General features: G+C 38.1%; 1 protein-coding gene across 3 annotated transcripts in view; it reads left to right on the forward strand.

Moving 5' to 3' along the window:
• Positions 1-23,365, forward strand: part of TNPO3 (transportin 3) — an 82,036-nt gene that overhangs the window by 52,465 nt on the left and 6,206 nt on the right. For 2 of the 3 annotated variants that reach the window (XM_060156712.1, XM_060156714.1), the window contains 10 exons: positions 829-1,020; positions 2,711-2,802; positions 3,690-3,766; positions 5,251-5,311; positions 6,185-6,325; positions 9,231-9,347; positions 10,206-10,300; positions 11,528-11,684; positions 13,211-13,378; positions 18,805-18,917. In XM_060156712.1, the coding sequence (XP_060012695.1) occupies positions 829-1,020; positions 2,711-2,802; positions 3,690-3,766; positions 5,251-5,311; positions 6,185-6,325; positions 9,231-9,347; positions 10,206-10,300; positions 11,528-11,684; positions 13,211-13,378; positions 18,805-18,917 (1,213 nt within the window). Of the gene's footprint in view, positions 1-828; positions 1,021-2,710; positions 2,803-3,689; positions 3,767-5,250; positions 5,312-6,184; positions 6,326-9,230; positions 9,348-10,205; positions 10,301-11,527; positions 11,685-13,210; positions 13,379-18,804; positions 18,918-19,838; positions 19,983-23,365 lie in introns of those variants that run through there. The other variant, XM_060156713.1, reaches the window with a different exon arrangement.

The following is a 23,365-nucleotide window of genomic DNA, read 5'->3' on the forward strand; positions in this document are numbered from 1 at the left end:
ACTAGGATTTGCTTTATAGGAATTCGCCTTTGTAATCCCTTTTCTTAGAACACTTACATTTGGCAGAAAGTAAAACATAATGAACTAATTCTTTTAGAAGTGCTAAAGATCCATCTGTGTGGTTTGGGGGCCTTTTGTAATTATAAAGAAGCAAGTATGAAAGTGTCAGCTTTAGATAACTGTCATTGTCCTGATTAATGTAGACTGCTTTTTTTTAAACAAAGTGACTAATCTCTGAGTATAATGGTACTCTTTGAGCCTTATCGTCTTTCTTACATTACCCTATTAATACTTGATGGTTATATCCACCAGTGGTTTCAGACTGAATCAGTGGTTTTCAAACCATGCTCTGTGAAGCCCTAGCAACAAGCAACAGTTGATTTCCACAAGGAAAGAAATGGAAGATAAATAGATAGGACTCTCTCTGACACCATTTGTCAGTGAGATCAGCCCCATTTTTATATGTAAAAACATTGGCGTTTAAACACATTTCTTTTTTGTTTGTTTTTTGTGCGGTATGTGGGCCTCTCACTGTTGTGGCCTCTCCCGTTGCGGAGCACAGGCTCCGGACGCACAGGCTCAGCGGCCATGGCTCACGGGCCCAGCTGCTCCGCGGCATGTGGGATCTTCCCGGACCAGGGCACGAACCCGTGTCCCCTGATCGGCAGGCGGACTCTCAACCACTGCGCCACCAGGGAAGCCCCACATTTCATTTTTTAAAAATGGTTCTTTTGCTTAAAAAGGGAATGTAAAACCTTTGTTCTAACAAATAGAAATTTTCCTTGAGTTTCAAATAATGTAATCTTTACGTATGGATTTTCTCCTTAGACCCTGTGTTGGGCTATTTGATGAAAGGACTGTGTGAAAAACCTCTGGCTTCTGCTGCAGCCAAAGCCATTCATAACATTTGCTCTGTCTGCCGAGACCACATGGCTCAGCACTTTCATGGACTCCTAGAGATTGCCCGTTCCCTTGATTCCTTCATGTTGTCTCCAGAGGCTGCTGTGGGCTTGCTAAAAGGTACTTACTTAAGATATTAAGAAGGAACAGTCTCTAAGCCACTTCTAGGGGTTATATCAGTTGTATCCCACTTTTCAGTTGCAGTTTACTCAGTTATGGGGAAGGTCACTCAGAGGGGAGGGTGTTGATTATGTGTACATGCATTCTTAGAATATATTTTAAGGCTATATAACTAATACAAAGTGCTTACAGTATTTATAGCACGAACCTAGATTTTGGGTGGAGACAACACATTGGAACTAAACATAGTTCCTTTTTGAGTTGGGGGAAAGAATAAAAATGGAGACCAAATAAGCATTGCTATACCATAGAAGTAAGTGGAAATTTAAAGGTAGTGTGCCTGGCTCAGTCCTATAACTAGAAGTCAAGGGTTCTGGTCACTTAATGGTCTTTAACCATTACTGATCAGTTTACACTGATCAAAAGGCAAACAGCCAGGGTGGTGATGAAACTCAGAGTAATGGAAGAACTAGAGATATTATGCTAGGGGAAAAGACTTAGAGGAGACTTTAACACAGTGGCTATTTTTAAATATTTGAAAGATTATCTTAGAAAAGAGGGAACAGATTTATTTTATGAGGAATTGATTGTTGACAGTTTACTGGCTCCTAGAAAGAAAATGCTTTGTAACCATACTTTCTGAAAACAAATTGGGGTGTCCTGTGAGGTAGTGAAATCCTTAAAGCTAATATATCAAATAAAAGATTGAGCAATCTTTTATTGGGGTATATCAAATAAAAGATTGGGTAATACAGCCTGTGCAGCATCTTTTAAGTCTCTGTGAGTGGCAGACAGCCTTGTCCAGATTGGATGCCTGTCAAATGTCAACTAACTGTTCTTTCTCACTTCTATGATCAGGTTCCCTACCAGCCAATGTAACTATGCATTTTCAGGACAGATTTTCTTTTCTTTTCAATCTTTTGCCACATTTTCTGGCATTAAATCAGGTCAGATTTTTCTTAACTACTGCCAGCGGGTATCGCTGCCATCTTGTCATTTTCTAGTGAAATTTAACCTTGATGCTAATGTGACGTCTGACTTAGAATGTGGCATCCCAGTTATATCAGTGGTATCTTCTAGATATAGAAAACTTTTTAGTAACATTCTTTTCTATAGGGATGAATTAAAAGGAGAAAATTGTATTTGTTAGATTTTTCCCCCTAGTTTTAAATAAAAAATCTAATTCGTCCATGGTTTATAGACTGTCAAGAAAAATCATTCAGTTTTTTATTCAAATGTGAAGGTTTATGGATTTATTACTGTTTATTTGGGGGAAAAGGGGAGAGGGGAGATTTTTGGAACTATTTAAAAATGAAAGAAAGGCAAACTTAACTATTACTTTTCTGTTCAAAGCACTCATTTAAATCTTTGAAGAATTGGAAGTGGGGCTATCTATGTATTTAAACATCTTTAAACCAATAGGCTGCTGAGGAGAAATAGTTTAATATTAACTTCAGTTGTAAATGTCAATGTGAAAGTCAGTATGGTCTTCTAAGCCAAATAAAGAAAAACCCAACCATAAATAACAAACTATTATAATTTAAAAACAGTGCTAAAAAAAAAAAACAGTGCTGATCTTTTTGAAAGAATGGAACCAGTCAGCCTTTTCTGTCAGCCATATGATGTAGACCAATGAATTACCTCAGTTCAGTTTTTATTTTCTTCATTTGTATCATCTTTTGTCTTTCAGGGACAGCACTTGTCCTAGCCAGATTACCTTTGGATAAGATTACTGAATGTCTTAGTGAACTATGTTCTGTTCAGGTTATGGCATTGAAAAAGGTGAGTCCAGTTAAGTAAGGGGTGAAACAAATATAATATGTTTACATGTTAGAAAGGAAAAGACAAAATTTTTTATTTGCAGGTGGTCTTTTATCTAACCAGAAAAGCCAAGAGAATGAACTGAGAAGTTATTAAAATTTATAAGTTTATCAAAGTAGCTATATATATGAAATAAGTATTCCAAAATCAGTAGATTTTCACTGTATCAGAAACACCATTTACAAGATGACAGTGGGAAAAACACCATTCAAGTTAACAACCAAAACCATAACCTAGCATGTTTCCTTGAAGAGTGTTGTAAAAACGTCAGCTCTTCTCAAATTACTTTTATGGTACCATAGCAATGAACATACCAGTGGGATTTTTAGGAGGACTTGACAAAGTGACTCTAAAGTTTATCTCTAATAATATGCTGGTAGAAGTATCTAAGAAATTTTAGGAAAGAAGAGTAAGAGGTAGCAACTTGCCTTACCTCTTAAAATATATTATAAAGCTATAATAATTTTGAAGCTTTATATTATAAAAGTATAATATAAATATATATTATATAGTATAATACATATAATCTATATTATAATGTATAATGTCTATAATATCCTAATCATTGTAAAAGTAAATGGGAAAAAATTAAATGATACTGTTTTCTACTCCACAATGATCATATAGTAAAAGTTAATATGCATTCCTGGCCAGGATGCAGTAAGATGGAGGAAAATAATTTGCTAATATGAATTTAAAAGTTTTTACCATTTTGAGTAACTTTCAGGAATCTGTTATAAGGAAATAATCAGAGATTGAGACAGAGGTTGATGTACAAGGGTATATATTGCAGTGTTTGCTGTACGTTTGTATGTGTAATGACTGAGTGTTAATATCTGTCTCTTCAGCTGTTGTCTCAGGAGCCCAGCAACGGCATATCCTCAGATCCCACTGTGTTCTTAGATCGCCTTGCAGTGATATTTAGGTAAGAAGAGAGATGCCAGGTTCCTGCCCTGGGTTAAAAGCTCAAATGAGACCATTAGGTATTGAAGTAAGGAAGTGTTTTTTCCTCCAACTTCCGAGTACCTCCTATAAACTCCCTCTATCAGGAGACTAATTTAGTCCTATTACAATTGCAAAGGCAAATTCTAAGAATTTATTTTTGGTAGACCTTTGTCAAAAGGCCCTTTAAAATGTAATTAATTCTCTAGGTCTCTAGATCAGTGATTCTCAAACTTTAACATCCATCAAAGTTGCCTGTAGTACTTAAATTACCAAGGCAACAGATTGCTGGGTCCCATTCCCAGAGTGTCTGATGGATTGGATCTTGGATAGGACCCAAGAATTTACATTTCTAAAAGTTCCCAGATGCTGTTGCTTTTTATTCCAAGGACTACACTTTCAGAGTCATTGCTATTATAGTGTATGGGTGCAAAAAAATAATGAAGCCTCTTCAATAACCAGGTGAAATTAAACTTTCTTTGAAGTCAAGAGGAGCATAATGATTAAAACAGCATTAGAGTGACAGTGTTCAAAGAGTGATCCTTTCTTAGTTGCATAATATAATTTGCGAGTCCTGTAGGTATAACTGGAATATCAATTAATAGTTGCATAAATACCTATGTGGAAGAAATTAAAACTGAGGTGTTGTTTTAGCTTGTTCTTATCTACACATATTTTTTCCTGAGTTGGTATAATGCTTTCCTTATATAATTAGGGGAGCCCTGTTGCATACCATTCTGAGAGCCTATTAACAATAACTCCTATTTCACAATAAATGAAAGAAAATCTGCAAAAGGTGGACATGCCCTGATTTTTTAAAAATTAGATTTTTATTGAGTTGCTATTGAGCTTTTTAAAATTAAAGAATTTTGTTCCTTTAAAGAGGTAGGTAGCTAATCGTAGTGGGGTTTTTTTCCCCCCTGCTTTCCTTCAAATTAGTGGATTCTAGAACTAGACAAATAGTTGGATTGGATGTACTGTGGGTGGGCCCATGTTGTGTATCATTGGATTTAGACTAGAACCATGAGAAACGTCTTTGGTAGACCAGGGTTCCTAATGCTTTTGCCTTTTAATGCTGGGAATGAAGCAGTACTTGGTTTCTCATAGTGGATTTAGACAATCTGAATATATTTATTAGTTTGGAAGAAACTACGTATTCAGGTTTATAAAGGGAAAAAAGATGGAAAGGATAGTTGTAGCGCCCCACACCCACAGCCCATGTAGCAGAGTTGGATTGAATTTACATGTTACAGTAGAAGAGGCTTAAAGGTGAGAAAAAATTGATGGGATGATTTAAACTGTGCTTGTGTTTGAACAGAGTGGGAGGAAAAGGTATTGATTCTTAAAAATACTCTGGTTTTCTTTAATTGGTGAGAATGATACTAAGTAAACTAACAGGGATTAGGGCCCTGGTTCCTTGATGAATTTGCTCTTCTTTCGCTAATTTGGGCCATTGTCTTTCCCCAGACACACCAATCCCATTGTGGAAAATGGACAGACTCATCCGTGCCAAAAAGTCATACAGGAAGTAAGTGCTAATGTATGCCTGTGGATCTTCCTTTTTCCTTATAAGGCTCTGGGTAACTAAAGTGAGAAGGTACTGTCTTCTAGGTTCACAGGAAGATTCAATTTGTTGATATGCTTTAAATATCAATGAAAAGAGGAACAGAACCATCCAAATAAATATTTTTGATTTTAGATTTGGTAAGAAAACAGGCTGTGGGGAAATGCACTGAAAGGCCAAAGTAGGGAGAGATTAACTGTGTGAATCTTATTGTTGCTGGGAGGCAAGATCATTACCGGCAAAATGTTTTTGACAAAGCCAGTTAACCATCATAGTTAGTTTCCTCTTTGATAATGTACTTCCTTTGTACTTTTTTAAAAAATGAGGGTAATGTGAGGATCAGAGGGCATGTTTTGAGAAGTGCTTTTCAGACTTCAGGGGGGAAACACCAAATATCCTTACGTGTTCAGCGGTATCAAAGCTTGCCATTTCCTTAGCTCTAGTCCTTTTGTTCAAGGTCTTCCAACTTCTTGGAACTGTCTTTAAATATCTCTTCCTCTATAATTCATTCTGCTTCTTCCCTTCCTAAAACAGGAAGTCCAGAATTTAGGAAAATATGTATCTTTGTCTTTTCGTAAAGTTAGACATGGTCCTCTTGTGTTGTAAAGAGTCATTGTGCTTCCGTTAAGAAGTGGTTGTTTGTCAGTGATGGGTAGTGTATTGAACCTCAGCACATATACACACACCCACTGACCAGAATCAGGTCATGTGTGTTCCTATAAAGAAAGATTTTTCCAAATTATTTAAAAGCCAAATAAGTTGTTACCAACTTGGGAGCATTTTTTTCAGCACTTAGTTGTTCATTTTCTTTCTGTGCTCTTTTCACTTTTGACTCAGATATGGCCAGTTTTATCTGAGACTCTAAATAAGCACCGGGCTGATAATCGGATTGTAGAACGTTGTTGCAGATGCCTCCGTTTTGCTGTTCGCTGTGTAGGCAAAGGATCTGCAGCCCTGCTGCAGCCACTAGTCACACAGGTGAGTTCTCTACAAGAGGGAAAATGTACAGTATACAGAATTTTGAAATAGGAGCCTTTTAGAAGAAAAACTCTGCTGATGAAATGAAACATTTTTGTATTTCTTAAATACAAACTAAAATATATTTGAAAGAGATAAGTAGTGCCTGTGGTATGTTATTTATAAGGCAAATAGCCTGTAATCTGTTCTGTATAGTGATAGTCTAAATAGCAGCGCATTTCAGTGTGGAATTCAGAAATGGGAATGACTTTAATGCTCAGCTCTTATATACCCATGTTAAACATTTTATATTAATTTCCTTTTTAAAAATGTGGCAAGTCAAACTTTGCTATTTCTGGCCCAAAGAGATGTTCTTCTTTCTTCACCATAGTTAGTTATTTACATAAGTCTCTTATTTGTCAAGAAATAAATTTGACTCTTTCAATCACCAAGATTGGTATGTAATTATGATGGTGTGCCTCACTATACATGGCTCTCTGAGATCATATTCATGTCTAGAATATTCTGTATGAGACACTTATGACTAGTGACTTAATTCACTAAGTAATTTATGTTGGTGTTAACCTTACAGTAGGGCTGGAACTAGATTTAGGCAAGTGAGGTGCCATGGGCACAAAATTGACGGAGGTGAGGCAAAGTGCGACTCTGAGCAAGTACCTTCTCAGATTTTGCACTCATGCTGTGAGGAGAACTACCACAGGGCTTCAGCTAGACCCCACCCAGCCAACCTGAAGTGACCCTTCTCCACCTGGGCAGGGCATCTATCAGGCTGACTCTGACAGTGAGTGCCCCCTCAAGTTCTGCCTCACTCTTAAGGAAGCTCTTACCCAGAGCCAGGATCATGCTGTTGCAGTGTCAGTTGGCACTTACATGACCATGCCTCCTTAAATTATAGATTTGATTAAAGTTTGTATAGGTAAATATTGTAACAGAATTTTAATTTTTAGCGATTTTCTGCATTTACTGTACCCTGAGTACAACAGTATATGTTTGCATTTAGGCTGTGTCCACCTCTGGTCAAGTGTCCCCTTCAGTGCAATACATTCTGGGTCCAATACAATGTGATTTAACTCCCCTTTGCTATTGGAGGATACCTTCATGACTTTTATGTTATTCTTTTATTCCAGTAGCATAGGGTAGCATCTTATGTGACAAAAATCCCATAAATTCGAGGTCAGTAAACTACAGCCAGTGGGCCTGCCACGTGTTTTTGTAAATAAAGTTTTACTGAGAGATAGTCATGCTTATTCATCTAATTATTGCTTATTGGCCATTTTTGTGCTACAGTGGAAAGTTAAGTAGTCAAAAGATTGTAAGGCCGGCAGAGCCTAAAATTTTTACCATCTGGCCCTTTAAGAAAAAGTTTGCCAACCGTAACTTATATCGTTCGTTAAGTACAGCATATAGTTTTGAGTATACAACACTGAACAGATTCATAGCTCCCATCTCGTGTTCTTTTCATGGTATATGCTGATAAGTGCCAGTTACTCTGCCCTTCCGCTCCCACCAAGCTGAAAGAGTTGAATTTATGTAATAAGATTAATACATACATGTTGCATGGGCTTTTTTTCCCTCTTTTGCTGTACCACGCAGCTTGTGGGATCTCAGTTTCCCGACCGGGGATTGAACCCTGGACCCATGGCAGTGAAAGTCCTAACCACTGGACTGCCAGGAAATTCTCATGTGATGGCATTTTAAATAGATGAACGTACGGTGGCCTCTTAATTTTTGGAGGATAGTAGGGTAAAAATCCTAAACAAATAATTTAGTTTAAATATTTATATTGTATTAAAATTTTTATTCTGTAGAGATTCAGATATCTTGATTGGAAACGCTCTTTTTACTCAAATGATTAGATAGAGGGGTTTAGAAGCCAATTTAAACAATGCTTTCAGGGCTTCCCTGGTGGCGCAGTGGTTGAAAGTCTGCCTACCGATGCAGGGGACACGAGTTCGTGCCCCATCCCGGGAAGATCCCACATGCTGCGGAGCGGCTGGGCCCGTGAGCCACGGCCGCTGAGCCTGCGCATCTGGAGCCTGTGCTCCACAGCAGGAGAGGCCACAACAGTGAGAGGCCCGCGTACCACAAAAAAAACCAACAACAACAATGCTTTCAGAGTCTCCTCTAATATGAGGGGCATTGGATATTTTGTTCCTGCTGTGGTTGTTTTTTAAAAAAAGAATTATCTTTGATGCAAATAAGAGCAACTTGTAGGTTGGAAAATTAAGGTATATTGTTAGGGTTTTGTAAATATTACACAAACCTTGGATAATAACTCCTTAATGGTTCCAGCTTGAAGTAAATATTATACAACTCTCCTACAACATTGTTTTGGAAAGATAAAAAAAGGTCAAAGTCTTGAAAGAATTCTAAATAGAGTACTTGAAAATAATTGAGGAACTGAGCCCTATGTTTTAGAAAATGTTGCCAACAAGCTTTACTGCGTTGTCTTAAAGAGAAGAGACCAGTCTATCTCAGAATTTCTTCCTCCAGACAGCTACCTAAGCTGAAACTTTTTAAAAATAATTAATTAATTAATATTTATTTTTGGCTACGTTGGGCCTTCATTGCTGCACGCGGGCTTTCTCTACTTGTGGCGAGCAGGGGCTACTCTTCGTTGCGGTGCGCAGGCTTCTCATTGCAGTGGCTTCTCTTGTTGTGGAGCACAGGCTCTAGGCACGCGGGCTTCAGTAGTTGTAGCTCGCGGGCTCCAGAGCACAGGCTCAGTAGTTGTGGCGCACGGGCTTAGTTGCTCCACGGTATGTGGGATCTTCCCAGACCAGGGCTCGAACCCGTGCCCCCTGCACTGGCACATGGATTCTTAACCACTGCGCCGCCAGGGAAGTCCTAAGCTGATACTTTTTGAGGGGTAAAGAATTGAACTAATGGGATTTTCCCTTGGCAGATGGTGAATGTTTACCATGTACATCAGCATTCCTGTTTCCTGTACCTTGGTAGTATCCTTGTGGATGAGTATGGCATGGAAGAGGGCTGTCGGCAGGGACTACTAGACATGCTCCAGGTATGTTTTCTTGGAGGGTCTAAAGGCCTAGCAGTGTGTTCTTCACCATGTCTTTAATTCTGTTGCTTCTTCATATTTCCTTCCCAGGCATGATGTTGCCCTAATAATAGGGAGGTAGAACTTCCTAGTTGTTCTCTGGACAGGCCTGCTTGGGAGAATGAGAGAGAGATTGACCACACAGATGTACTGGTCATTACAGTTATTACTGTCTGATTTATGCTATCCAGAGGTAGGATTTTTTTGGAGGGTGGGAAGGTGGGCAAGTAGATTTAAAATAAAGGATCTCTAAGCTCAAGCATGTTTCTGTTTTTAATTTCTTGCCTGGAACAGCCAATGAACTAGTTCACTTAGGAGGGATGGTCTTAGGGTAAATAGCAGGCATTGGAAAAGTCTCCTGATATACTGCTTTTACCCTCTCCTATTCACAGGGCAAGGAAATATATTAGGGAGTTAAATCATAATGCTCCTTTTCCCAAGATGTCTTTCCCTTTAAAATTGCCATTTCATAGTTATTATCATTAAAACATCAACTACTCCCTTAGTGGACCAGACCATATCTAGTACATAAGCACAGTCTTCAGTTTCAGAAACTTCTAAAAATTTGAGGTGACATCTACCCAGTTGAAATCTGTATCCTCAACCCTTTCTGAAATGTGGACTTCATATGTGAAGACTGTTTTTGTCAACTGAGAAAGATTTATATCTTCCCTTTGTTGATCTCTCATCAAAGTCTTTTTCTTTTCTTACTTATCTGTGCTTCCCCTCTTTGTTCTCTTTGTATATGTTATGATATTTAGCAAGTCTGAATCCCATGGCATTAATTTACAAGCATTTGTTTTAAAATCACTTTTTTTCTAGGCACTGTGCATGCCCACCTTTCAGCTCTTAGAACAGCAGAATGGGCTCCAGAATCACCCTGACACTGTGGACGACCTATTCAGGCTAGCCACCAGGTCAGTCCTTCTGAAGAGCAACCCTTTTTTTTTATTGCTCATCCTCATCACTGCTTGATCTTGTCACCTAACAGTTAACTGTTTCCTTCTCTGTAAAATGAGGTAAGAGGAGTAGGTAGATTAATGGTTCATAACCCAAAGTTAAATCGTGAACCAGAATATTCCCATTAAATGAAGAAGAGCTGGATGAGAACAGGGGAAAATAACTGATTTCCTTGCATGAAGGAGGGAACATGCCCAAGGCAATAAAAATGAGCTTTGCAAGAATATTTGACTAGACAGTCTGTAGAATCCCATGTAGTTTTAACATTTTATGGTACTATGATGTCATGCTTTACTTAAACTTTTTCCTTGAGAAGCTTAGCATCCTTCAGATATAATCATATCTCAGAATAAAAAATCCTTAGGCTTTTAAGGTGCCTTAGAAGTTATCTGGTATGTACTTCCCACCTCTACCCCTAGCCAGCCACCCCACTTGTTGCTTAAATTCCTTTTACTAGTAACACTGACATTTGTATTCATTCTTAGTCCTTAGCTCAGGAATTTGAACCAGATCAGTTAGTAACGAACACTGGGTTTTTTGTTAATTTTTGGACAAGTCAGAAAACGCTTTTGTGTGTGTGTGTGTGTGTTGGTATGAGAGAATTGTTTGGTGGGTTGTCAACCTGTTTTCCCGGTGTGTTCCTTGAAAAATCAATCTCTAGAGATGCTCTTTGCACAAATGGTTGCCTGGTAAAATAAATTTGGAACAATGTTTTATCTTTTTCTTGGAGATTCTCTGTAAACATTAGAGGATCTGAGAAAACTGAGTGGGAAGTATAGCGTTCCCATATACCCCTAGCTTCCCCTCTCCTTCCCCACAGCCTCCCTTACTATCAACATCCCCCACCAGAGTGATCCATTTGTTAGAACTGATGAACCTCCATTGACATGTCATTGTTAAAGTCCATAGTTTACATTAGGGTTCTGTCTTGGTGGTGTTCTTTCTATGGGTTTGGACAAATGTGTAATGACATAATGACATATATCCACCATTATAGTATCATACAGAATAGTTTTACGATCCTAAAACTCCTGTGTGCTTCACCTATTCATCCCCTTACCCTCCACTCCCTCAATCCCTAACAATCACTGATCTTTTTTCTGTCTCCATAGTTTTGCCTTTTACACTAGCTGCTTTTATAGCCTAATCCTGTCGTTTATATCTAGCTTGTCTTTCCACACCAGGTTTATTCAGCGTAGCCCTGTTACCTTGCTGAGGAGCCAGGTTGTCATCCCTATCTTACAATGGGCCATTGCCTCTACTACCCTGGACCACCGGGATGCCAACTGTAGTGTCATGAGGTTCCTACGAGACCTCATCCACACAGGGGTAGCCAATGATGTAAGTATGAACAATGTAGTCTTTCTACTTTGTAGCTCATTGTTTTCTCATATCTCTTTCTCATTAGGGGAAAACCAGCATCTCCTTATTTGATCTGTGTTGGTAGGCATATTCCATAGTGGATCATTCAGTAACCAAAATATCAACTAGTAGATTTAAGACAGCCTGTACTAAGTGTTGTAAGCTGTATCAAGTAGTCTGAAATTATCTCTGCTTCCAAGCCATTTGGTGTCTAATTGAAGAGAGAAGTAGATACAGTTACAAAGAATTAAACAAAAGCAACAAGGCAGTATTTGATTGTCAGATAAGTGATAAAAGTCATGATTGCTATGAGATCAGAGGAGGGAAAACTCTTTGGAAAGAAGTAGGTTGGGATAACTTTCTGGAAGAGGAAGGACCTCAGTGGAGCCATTTGGATGGATTGGAGAGGGGAGGAAAATCTAACTGGGGTATAAATTATAATCAGAGAAAGTCAGGATAGTACTAAGTATACTAGTAGACACTTAAGAGACCTTTTTGGCTGGAGTAGTGAAGTGGTTCACAAAATGTTCAAAGGTAGGTTTGACTAGATGTGGAGTAGAATTGAAGGTAAGGGAGATCAGTGAAGAATTAAGTATGTGACTAGGCTAATTACTGAAGAATTTTGACAGTAAAAAGAGAGAGGGAAAAGAAGAAAATAACTAGAAGTGAAAGGCACTGTAAAAGTTTTTTTTTTCCCAACATATTAGAAATATGTGTATTCAAAGACTAAGAAGGAAGAAAATAAGTAAGTTTTTTTTTGATAGAGATTAGATATCTGATAGAAGTCTTCTTTTTTTCAGTCACTTTTTAAAAAAGGAAATACAGATACTTTAAATTATTTTTTAACAGAAAAAAAAAGGTTAAGAAAATTGCTACCCTTAATCTCTAACCATTGTTTCTCTTCTGTGTTCTATTCATGAAAAACCTAAGGGTTGGGCTTTCCTGGTGGCGCAGTGGTTAAGAATCCGCCTGCCAATGCAGGGGACACGGGTTCGAGCCCTGGTCCGGGAAGATCCCACATGCCGCGGAGCAAGTAAGCTCGTGCGCCACAACTACTGAGGCTTCGCTCTAGAGCCCGAGTGCCACAACTACTGAGGCTTGCGCGCCTAGAGCCCGTGCTCCACAACAAGAGAAGCCACCGCAATGAGAAGCCCGCACACCACAACAAAGAGAAGCCCCCGGTCGCTGTGCAACTAGAGAAAGCCCGCATGCAGCAATGAAGACCCAGTGCAGCCAAAAATAAAATAAATAAATTTATTTAAAAAAAAAAAACTTAAAAAAACCTAAGGGTTAAGGTTAATCTCAGCTGAAGCCCATGCCCATTTCCTTGAAACTAAACTCTTAATATTTTCTTCCTGGTGACAGAACATTTAGTGGACCTTGTGAATCCAGCTGTTATATATACTTTCTTCCCCGGGAAAGAGAGATTACTAGACTAAAGGGGAAAGAGTACTTCCTCTTTGGAAAGTTGAAATTAGAATTTTCCTGTTCCTGTTTTCTTACAGCATGAAGAAGACTTTGAATTACGGAAAGAACTGATTGGACAGGTGATGAACCAGCTTGGACAGCAACTTGTAAGCCAGCTGCTTCACACGTGCTGCTTCTGTCTCCCCCCATACACCCTACCAGATGTGGCCGAAGTGCTCTGGGAGATCATGCAGGTTGACAGACCGGTAAGATTGTTTTTATAATCTTTTTAAAGGGTTAGGGTTAGGGTTAGTCCCTAACCCTAACAAGTCCTAAACAGTTCCTTGAGAGGCTGACTATAACTTTGAAACCAGTCCTGTTGTATGTTCGTGGAACCTGATTTAGGTATATTGCTAAGTTTAATTGTTAAATGAAGGGGTCTGTAGAAGGGTTCTTGAAAATATGTTTGTGTCACTGTCATAGGGTTTATTTATTACCAAAAGTGAATACTAAGCATCGAATTCAGCTATGTGGCTGGCCGGTGAGAAATTTGTTCACTTGTGAGAGATGCCCATATTACAGGCTATTCAAGAAGTGTTATTTCGGGCTTCCCTGGTGGCGCAGTGGTTGAGAGTCCGCCTGCTAATGCAGGGGACACGGGTTTGTGCCCTGGTCTGGGAAGATCCCCCATGCCACGGAGCGGCTGGGCCCGTGAGCCATGGCCGCTGAGCCTGTGCGTCTGGAGCCTGTGTTCCGCAATGGGAGACGCCACAACAATGAGAGGCCCACGTACCGAAAAAAAAAAAAAAAAAGAAGTGTTAATTCATTTCAGGTTCCTTAAATAGCACTATATGGTTCCTTGGTAATAAATCTAGCCAGAGCATTTGGAGGCATATGCATATAAAACTAGCCTACAATCTATAGCTGGATTTGTTTCCCCTTTGGATTTATTTACATCCTGTTTCAGTTCTTGAACCAGGTTCTTTATCACCTGAGCATGCAAGTTTTTTTTAGGCTATCCAGTAATGTCCAACTAATTTTAGTACTGGGCCACATGATTATAAATCAGGTTGTGTGTACTACATGAAAGTTTTAAGCATAATGGTAACATATAGTGTATAGCCTGTAAATTATTTTTTTAAATGAGGTTTATAATTTGTAATATTAATATAAAAGCAGTTCAGGAAAGTACACAGTTGGACCTAACGTGAGCTGACTTGATTGAACCACAGAAATCCAGATACATAAGTATCTTATAACTTTTAAGTCCATGTACATCTTAATGTTATCTCCTATTTTATATCACTGATTGCAGTTCTTAGCCTCAATTTCAGCAGTTTCACAAAAAAAGAGTACACTTTCACTCTCAGACCCTAATGTTACTAAGCTAAAAGTTCTGCCTAGTCTTGGATTTGTGTGTTCATCTCCAAAATTCAATGATTAGTGTAAATTGTCTTAGGCATATGTATTACTTTATCGTTAGCTCACTCAAATGAAACACAATCACATGTAGGGTAGATGGTAGATGTGTAATGGATTTCTAACATTTTCTCTAGGTTTCTACTTCAGAAACAGCCCCATGAACCTTAACTTTTTTTTTTTTTTAATTATTTATTTGGTTGCTCCAGGTCTTAGTGTGGCAGACGGGCTCCTTAGTTGCAGCATGCAAACTCTTGGTTGCGGTATGCATGTGGGATCTAGTTCCCTGACCAGGGATAGAACCTGGGCCCCCTGCATTGGGAGTGCGAAGTCTCAACCATAGCACCACCAGGGAAGTCCCCTCCATGAACCTTAATTCTTACTCATCAAACTCTGTGAAGCTTCTGTGTGGCTTTGGTTTCATCAAATAGCTCTGCAGTTCTTCCATTAGCTCAAGTGCTTCAGGAATGAATAGTACCTGTAGTTCCCTTGCTGGCTGTTCACGACACCTGTTCCATTTCAATCTAATACAGTAGTAGTTTTTGTTTTTCTAAAAAGTATTCTGTGAACCCCTGGGGACCAACAAGTTTATTCCAAACATTATTGATAAGAGAAATAAAATTTCCATACTCTTACTTTTAAATAAATATACTTGGTTTCCAGGTAACAAAAAACTTATTATGTACATTTAACCTTACAAAAAATTTTGGATTTGTAAGCATACAGGTAAGGGCTAAAGAAGAAAATGAGAGCAGCAATTTGGAGCAGGAACAGAAAACAAGTAGCCCTGTGCTCTTAAGTTTACTGTGTACCCACTGAATTGCTAAATTATTTTAAAGTGTTTGTTAAAATAGATAACCAACAAGGACCCACTGTATAGCACAGGGAACTCTACTCAGTATTCTGTAATAACCTAAATTGGAAAAGAATTTGAAAAAGAATAGATACATGTATATGTATAACTGAATCACTTTGCTGTACACCTGAAACTAACACAACATTGTTAATCAACTATACTCCGATGTAAAATAAAAAATTTTTTTAAAAAGTGGTTTTCTGTAAACACCAACTTAAAACTGAGTTTTTGTAAAGGAACTCTTACATAAATTTAGGTTGTCTATATGCTATAAACTGATTGAAATCGTAACTAAGGATATAAGTCTGAAGAAAATTAACATTCTTGAGCACATTCTCAATCATACATTTTCAAAGTTCAACACAGATTCTTCAGTAGAAGATGACGTACCAGCTTTGTCTCTTGTCTTGAATATTTTGAGAAATAATTGATTTATATCAGTGTGTAAGTTTAAGGCATACAGCATAATGGTTTGATTTACATATATTGTGAAATGGTTACCACAGTAGGTTCAGCTAACATTCATCTTCTCCTATGGACACAATAAAAAGAAAAGAAGGAAAAAAGGAAAAAAATTCTCCTGTTGAAAACTCATAGGATTTACTTACTTAACTAGTTCTTATTTATCTTATAACTGGAAGTTTGACCTTTTGACCACTGCCTCCAGTTTCTCTCCCCCCACTTTTTGCCTCTGGTAACCACAAGTCTGATTTCTTTTTCTATGAGTTTTGTTTTGTTTTTCTAGATTCCACATACAAGTGAGATCATACAGTGTTTGTCTTTCTCTAACTTATTTTGCTTACCATAATGCCTTTAAGGTCATCCATTTTGTCAGAAATGGTAGGATTTCCTCGTTTTTTTTTTTTTTAAATAAATTTATTATTTATTTATTTATTTGGCTGCGTTGGCTCTTCGTTGCTGCATGCAGGCTTTCTCTAGCTGCGGTGAGTGGGGGCTACTCTTTGTTGTGGTGCGCGGGCTTCTCATTGCAGTGGCTTCTCTTGTTGTGGAGCAGTCTCTAGGCTCACGGGCTTCAGTAGTTGTGGCACGCGGGCTCAGTAGTTGTGGCTTGCAGGCTCTAAAGCACAGGCTCAGTAGTTGTGGTGCATGGGCTTAGTTGCTCTGTGGCATGTGGGATCTTCCTGCATCAGGGCTCAAACCTGTGTCCCCTGCATTGGCAGGCGGATTCTTAACCACTGCGCCACCAGGGAAGCCCAGGATTTTTTCGTTTTTTATGGTTGAATAATAATATCCATTGTGTGTACCACATACTGCAACTTCTTTATCCATTCATCCATCCATGGACAGTTAGGTTGTTTCCATGTCTTGGCTACTGTAAATAATGCTCCTGTGAACATGGGGTGTAGATATCTTTTCGAGTTAGTGTTTTTGTTTCCCTTGGATATATCCCAGAAGTAGAATTGCTGGATCATATGGTATATATATTTAATTTTTTGAGGATCCTCCGAACTGTTTTCCATGGTGGCTGTATCAATTTACAATCCCACCAACAGTGTACAAGGGTTCCCTTTTCTCCATACCCACGCCAGCACTTGTTATCTCTTATCTTTTTGATCATGACCATGCTAACAGGTGTTAAGATGATATCTCTTTATAGTTTTAATTTGCGTTTTTTTCAGGTACCTGTTGGCCTTTTGTATTTCTTCTTTAGAGAAACATTTATTGAGGTCCTTTGCCCATTTTTTAATTGAGTTATTTGGCTTTTTGCTAGACTGGTATGGGTTCTTTATGTATTTTAGATACTAACCTCTTATCAGGTATATGGTTTGCAAATATTTTTTCCCATTCCTTAGGTTGTCTTTTTACTTTGTTGATGATTTCTTTTGCTGTGCAGAAGCTTTTAGATTGATGTAATTTCACTTGTTTATTTTTATTTTGCTGGTTGTGCTTTAGGTGTCACGGCCAAAAAATCATTATCAAGACCCATGTCAGAATGCTTTAGGCCTTTGTATTCTTCTGGGAGTTTCATGGTTTCAGGTCTTACATTTAGTCTTTAATCCATTTTGAGTTACTTTTTGTGAGTGGTGAAAGGCATGAGTCCAGTTTCTTTCTTCTACATGCGAGTATGCAATTATCCCAGCACTATTTATTGAAAAGGCAGTCATTTCTACATTGGGTATTCTCATCTCCTTTGTCAAATATTAGTTGACAGAATATAGTTTAGTTTCTTACTGTTTTTGTTTTGGGGGATACTTATAGTTAACTCATGGGTCGTTTTGGATGCCAAAGCTTTGTCAGTTAAGGGTTCATTCATGCTGTTTGCCTCTGCTTGTTTTTGTCTGAGTAGAATGTTGTCTTCTACTCAAAAGGGGCAACACTTGGAGAATTATGCAGTACTTTTTAAGCATTTATAGTGGAATATTTACTTTTGCTCTGGTCTATTGTGTTCATAAATTAACAATGGGAAAACACATAATGTAAAAAATTTAGGTATAAAAAAGTTATTTTACAACTGAAAACTGTGACCAAGGCATACATCCTACTTAAGAAAGGCATGAAGAAAAATTAGAGCTTTTTCAAAGAATAACAATTCAAATGAAAATAAGAACCCAGAGGAAGTCTCTAGAATTTTGATTTTTAAGTTTGCTCCCACTCCCCTTCCTCTTCAGTTTTTGTACACATGAAAGATATAAAGAGACTATACTCAGATGTAAGTAAATTGTTTTAAAGAGTAACAAGAGGGACTTCCCTGGTGGTCCAGTGGTTAAGACTCCATCCACACTTCCATTGCAAGGGGCATGGGTTCCATCCCTAGTCAGGGAACTAAGATCCTGCATGCCGTGTGGCCAAAAAAAAAGAAAAATAAGAAAAGAGCAATAAGAGTGAGCAAAAAAAAAAGAATTTTCTAACCCACAGAACAGGCAGGTATCACAAAGGAACTGACTGGCTATGACCCCTACTGAGAGAGGTGACCTTAAAATCCTTAAGATTCTGGATTCATATTACGTGTATGCACTTTTTAAATGTTTACTTACTATACTTTCTGTCCCTGCTCTTTCTGGTACCTGAACTTTTGCTTTGGATTGCCTTCGATCTCTAAGCTCAACAGTTTTCTGGCGGCTGTTTAATTTTTAAAATACTACATAAGTTTAATGACAGAAACAGAACAATAGCTTTATCCAGAAGCGACTTCATTTCCAAGGTTGAAAGGCTCTGTCTGAAATGATGCCTGCTGCCCCCTTGAAGGGAGTCTAGGCATGCCTTTGTAGGCTGTTCCAACCCGCAGTGGGTTGGAAGGCCAGAAATAGTACTTCTATTAAGTCCTTTACTTGCTTCCAAGTTTGGGGAGCTAATGCTACTAAGGAAAAAACCTGTGGGTTTTGGTTATCACCTGTAGGATCTCAGTTCGGTAAGCCCTGCCTTCTTTTAAAACGCTTCTTCCTCTTCTTTGTACAGACTTTTTGTCGATGGTTAGAGAATTCCTTGAAAGGTTTGCCAAAGGAGACAACCGTGGGAGCTGTCACAGTGACACACAAACAACTTACAGATTTCCACAAACAAGTCACTAGGTGAGTGATGATCAGCAGCAGGGGTATGCAGAAAAAATATCTTTGTTTTTTATACCAACTTAGTTATAGATATACCCAGGAGTATTTTTTTGTGTGTCTTTGTAAATTCAAAGTTTTGTGTCTGTTTAGCCTTGAATTGCACAAATTGGCATTGGAAACCAATCTGGGGGAAAGTATCACCATGCTGTACATGTGTGCCTCAGTTTTATTGTATTATACATATCCTGATGTTCTTCCAAAAGAACAGTGCGTTGAACAGCCCACTACCCTTCAGGAAATCTGTCTGTATCTTTTTAAAGTCCTTCCCAGTTCTTATCTGTATTCAGGGGTCTAGAATGCAGGTGTCTGAATAGGTGAAGCATTGGTTGTAAAATATTATAGAGTGATATGGACTGCAGTGAATTAGGAAATTTTTGCTGTGCCTAAAGATATTCAAATTCTAATTTAATTCAGGCCAACCAACACATCTCTCTGGGATGCATTAGGCCCATGAGCCACTTGCTTACAGCTTAGTTAAAATGTTAAGTTGTACATGTGTGGGTTTTTTTTTTTTTTTACTATAAACGTAATAAACATTTTAAATATACCTACATAGTCTTCCTAATTACAGTTTTATAGCTATAAGGTGTTGATTGATTTCCTTATAGTGCCTCTATTAATTTTCATTTTTTCAGTATTATGGATAATATTGAATGTCTAGCCTTTTCCTTCTTCTGATTATTTTCCTTAAAATGCAATCACTGAATCAGAAGTTATGAGACTTTTATGGTCCTTGATAGTATTAATGACAACAACTTAAATTGGATTTTGTAACTGTGTGTTACCTTCCTCTGATATTCCTTTTTCTATGTAGAGTCTTTAGAATTTTGACTAAATTTTAGGCAATGGCTTATATTCATACAATTGTGGAACGATTTATAGGTCCAAGAATGAGTTGTTGCAGTGAGCTTGGTAATGGTGAAAAAGAAGAAGGAAAAAAATGCATTTGATGATACAGAAAAATATATGATATAAAGGGAAAAAAATAACAATTTTGTATAACCCAACTTGCTCTTAAAATGTTTTTTAATTTTGATAAAATACATGCAAAATTTACTGTCTTAACCTTTTTTTTAAAACCATTTTTAAGTGAACTGCTCAGTAGTGTTAAGTACATTCACATTGTTGTGGGATTAATCGCCAGAACTTTTTCGTCTTGCAAAACTGAAAGTATACTTATTAAACAACTCCCCATATCTCCCTCCCTCCAGCCCCTAGCAACCATCGTTCTACTTTCTAAGTTTGACTATTCTAGATACCTCATATAAGTGAAATCATACAGTTTTGTCCTTTTGTGACTGATTTAGCATAATGTCCTTAAGGTTCACTCATGTTGTAGCAGGTATCAGAATTTCCTTCCTTTCAAAGGCTGAATAACACTCCATTGTATGTATATATACTATCTTATTTATCCATTCATCCTTTGATGGACATTTGGTTGATTCTGCCTCTTGGCTATTGTGAATAATGCTGCCATGAACATGAGTGTACAAATGTCATTTCAAGACCCCACTTTCAGTTCTTTTGGATATATACCCAGAAGTGGAATTGCTGGATTACATGGCAGTTCTATGTTTAATTTTTTTTGCAGAACCACCATACTGTTTTCCATAGCAGCTATACCATTTTGCATTCCCACCAATGGTGCACAAGGTTCTAATTTCTCCATATCTATTTTATTTTTGTTGCCTGTGCTTTTGGTGTTACATTCAAGGAATCATTACAAAATATAATATCATGAAGCTTTTCCCCTATGTTTTCTTCTGAAAGTTTTATACTTTTGGTCTTACATTTATGTCTTTGATCCATTTTGAGATAATTTTTGTATGTGATGTATGTTAAGGGTCTGACTTCATCCTTTTGCAGTTTTCCCTGCACTGTCCTTTTTTCATTGAATGGTCTTGGTACCCTTATTGAAAAAATCATTTGACCATATATGTAAGGGATTTATTTCTGGGCTCTCTATTCTATCCCAGTGGTCTATGTATCTGTCTTTATATCAGACCTGTACTGTTTTGATTATTATGGCTTTGAATAAGTTTTGAAATTGGTAAATTGAGACCTCCAGCTTTGTTCTTTTTCAAGAGTATTTTGGCTATTCGCAGTCCCTCGAGATTTCATATGAATTTTTTTTTCACTCTAATCCTAGGTTTATTCAACACAATCCTTTTACTCTACACAACAAAGTACAAACACGATATTATCTAAAATGCTACAGAGTTACAAAACTCAAAACAGAAAATGTATAGTACTGACTATACATTAAAAGCCAAAAAAGCAATGTACACGTTGCCAAGGTAACTGCATGACCACGGTGAAAACCAGCACAACTGGGAGAACTGTGTTCATATGAATTTTAGGATAGATTTTTCTATTTCCACAAAAAAATGTCGTTAGGATTTTGATTGGGATTACATTGAATCTGATCACTTTGTATAGTGTTGACACCTTTAATAATATTAGGCTTTCCAGTGCATGAACATGAGATGTTTTTCCGTTTATTGGTATCTTTTTTTTTTTTTTTTTTGGTGGTACATGGGCCTCTCACTGTTGTGGCCTCTTCCGTTGCGGAGCACAGGCTCAGTGGCCATGGCTCACGGGCCTAGCCGCTCTGCGGCATGTGGGATCTTCCTGGACCGGGGCATGAACCCATGTCCCCTGCATCGGCAGGTGGACTCTCAACCACTGCGCCACCAGGGAAGCCCCGTTTATTGGTATCTTTAATTTCTTTCAGCAACATTGTATAGCTTAAGTATTTTATTCTTTTTGATGCTGTTGTAAATGAACCAACTTGTACTTTTAAAAGCTATTCTATTATATGTGATATATATATATGCAAACTACTTTATTATGAATAGTAAATTTCTGAAAAGATATATAACTAGAACTTTTCATTTCATAACCTGCGCTATTTGCATTTTTTTCATGAGCATGGTATGCTTTTACAATTAAAACCAGACCTAGTTTTCTGGGTTGTTTTTTTTTTTTTGCTGTACGCGGGCCTCTTACTGCTGTGGCCTCTCCCGTTGCGGAGCACAGGCTCCGGACGCGCAGGCTCAGAGGCCATGGCTCACGGGCCCAGCCGCTCCACGGCACATGGGATCCTCCCGGACCGGGGCACGAACCCGTGTCCCCTGCATCAGCAGGTGGACTCTCAAACACCGTGCCACCAGGGAAGCCCCCAGACCTAGTTTTTAAAAGGGAGAGAAAATTAAATGCTAATCTTTTTTTCTGAGAATTGATTTCTTGTCACTCTCCAAAATGGTTTACTTTCTTATTCCCAAGAGTTTCCAATAATTCTGTTAATGGTAAAATCCCAAATCTTTGAGTGCTGTCTTTTTGTAGTTTACTAAGTGGCCTAACTTCATGTCCCGGAAGTAACTGACTTTGGGCCATAGATCAAGTGACATGCATGACTTTAAAATAGCATGTGACTGCCTTCATGACACATTTTGCCAAAGAATGGATTTCCCCTCTACTAGGTAGGCATATATTTATTGGGATGACCTTAAAAAACTATTTTATCTTTTTTTACTATGAATCTTCCCAGTAGAAGTAATATTGTACCTACAAACTGTCTCAGGGGAAAGAAGTATAACAGTTGCTTCTCCCTGCTTCTGTTTTGCTCTGTTTTATCTAGTGTTGTTCATTAGAAGGGCAGGATCATATTGGCTCTAGATTAGAGCGAATGAGAGCCTGAGGAGAACCCTCAAAGGAGGACTGGGCTTAGAGTCAAGGCTGTAGGTTTGAATCTTGCCACTTACTGTTACTTTGCAGCTTATTTATCTGTAAAATAGGGTTAGTAATACCTATCTCATAGGGTTATTGTGAAATACCAAGTGGAAATTTAAAGACGATCTGGTACATAGTAGGTGATCAGTTAACTTTTTCCTTGGAGAAGAACCTGCCAGAATGTCATTACATACTTGCAAAACTAGCTAGAGCATGTCTCCTTCAGCTCTAAGGCAACCTCCCACACATTCTGGAATAAGTTTCCACCAAGCTCATATTTCCTCACCCAGGCTAATATATGACAGGTAGAAACAAAGTGTAAGTCTGAAATAAAAGTCATGGACATTCTATAGTGTAAGGAAAATCTTGAGGCTAGGAAAATGAACCCAAATAATGTATTGCTTTGAACAAAAATATCTGTGATCTTTGTCCTGTGATATGGGGCAATAAGGTATTTACCATCCTGGACTACTTGATCTCTTACTGCTAAACAAGTTTTGCAGCTCCTCCTGTAGTAGGCTGTGACATAATGGTGGGAAATGAACAGAAGTAAGAGGTAATGTTGAGGTGCTAGAGAAAGGATTTGAGATTGCTCAGCTCCTCTTAGTAATTCTCTTTCTCTGGTATGTGTATTGCCCTTGAACCTTCTGTTCCATGCATGACTCAGTCTCCCTTTC

The sequence above is a fragment of the Lagenorhynchus albirostris genome, chromosome 8 (genome assembly GCF_949774975.1).
Source record: "Lagenorhynchus albirostris chromosome 8, mLagAlb1.1, whole genome shotgun sequence".
Lineage (NCBI taxonomy): Eukaryota > Metazoa > Chordata > Mammalia > Artiodactyla > Delphinidae > Lagenorhynchus > Lagenorhynchus albirostris.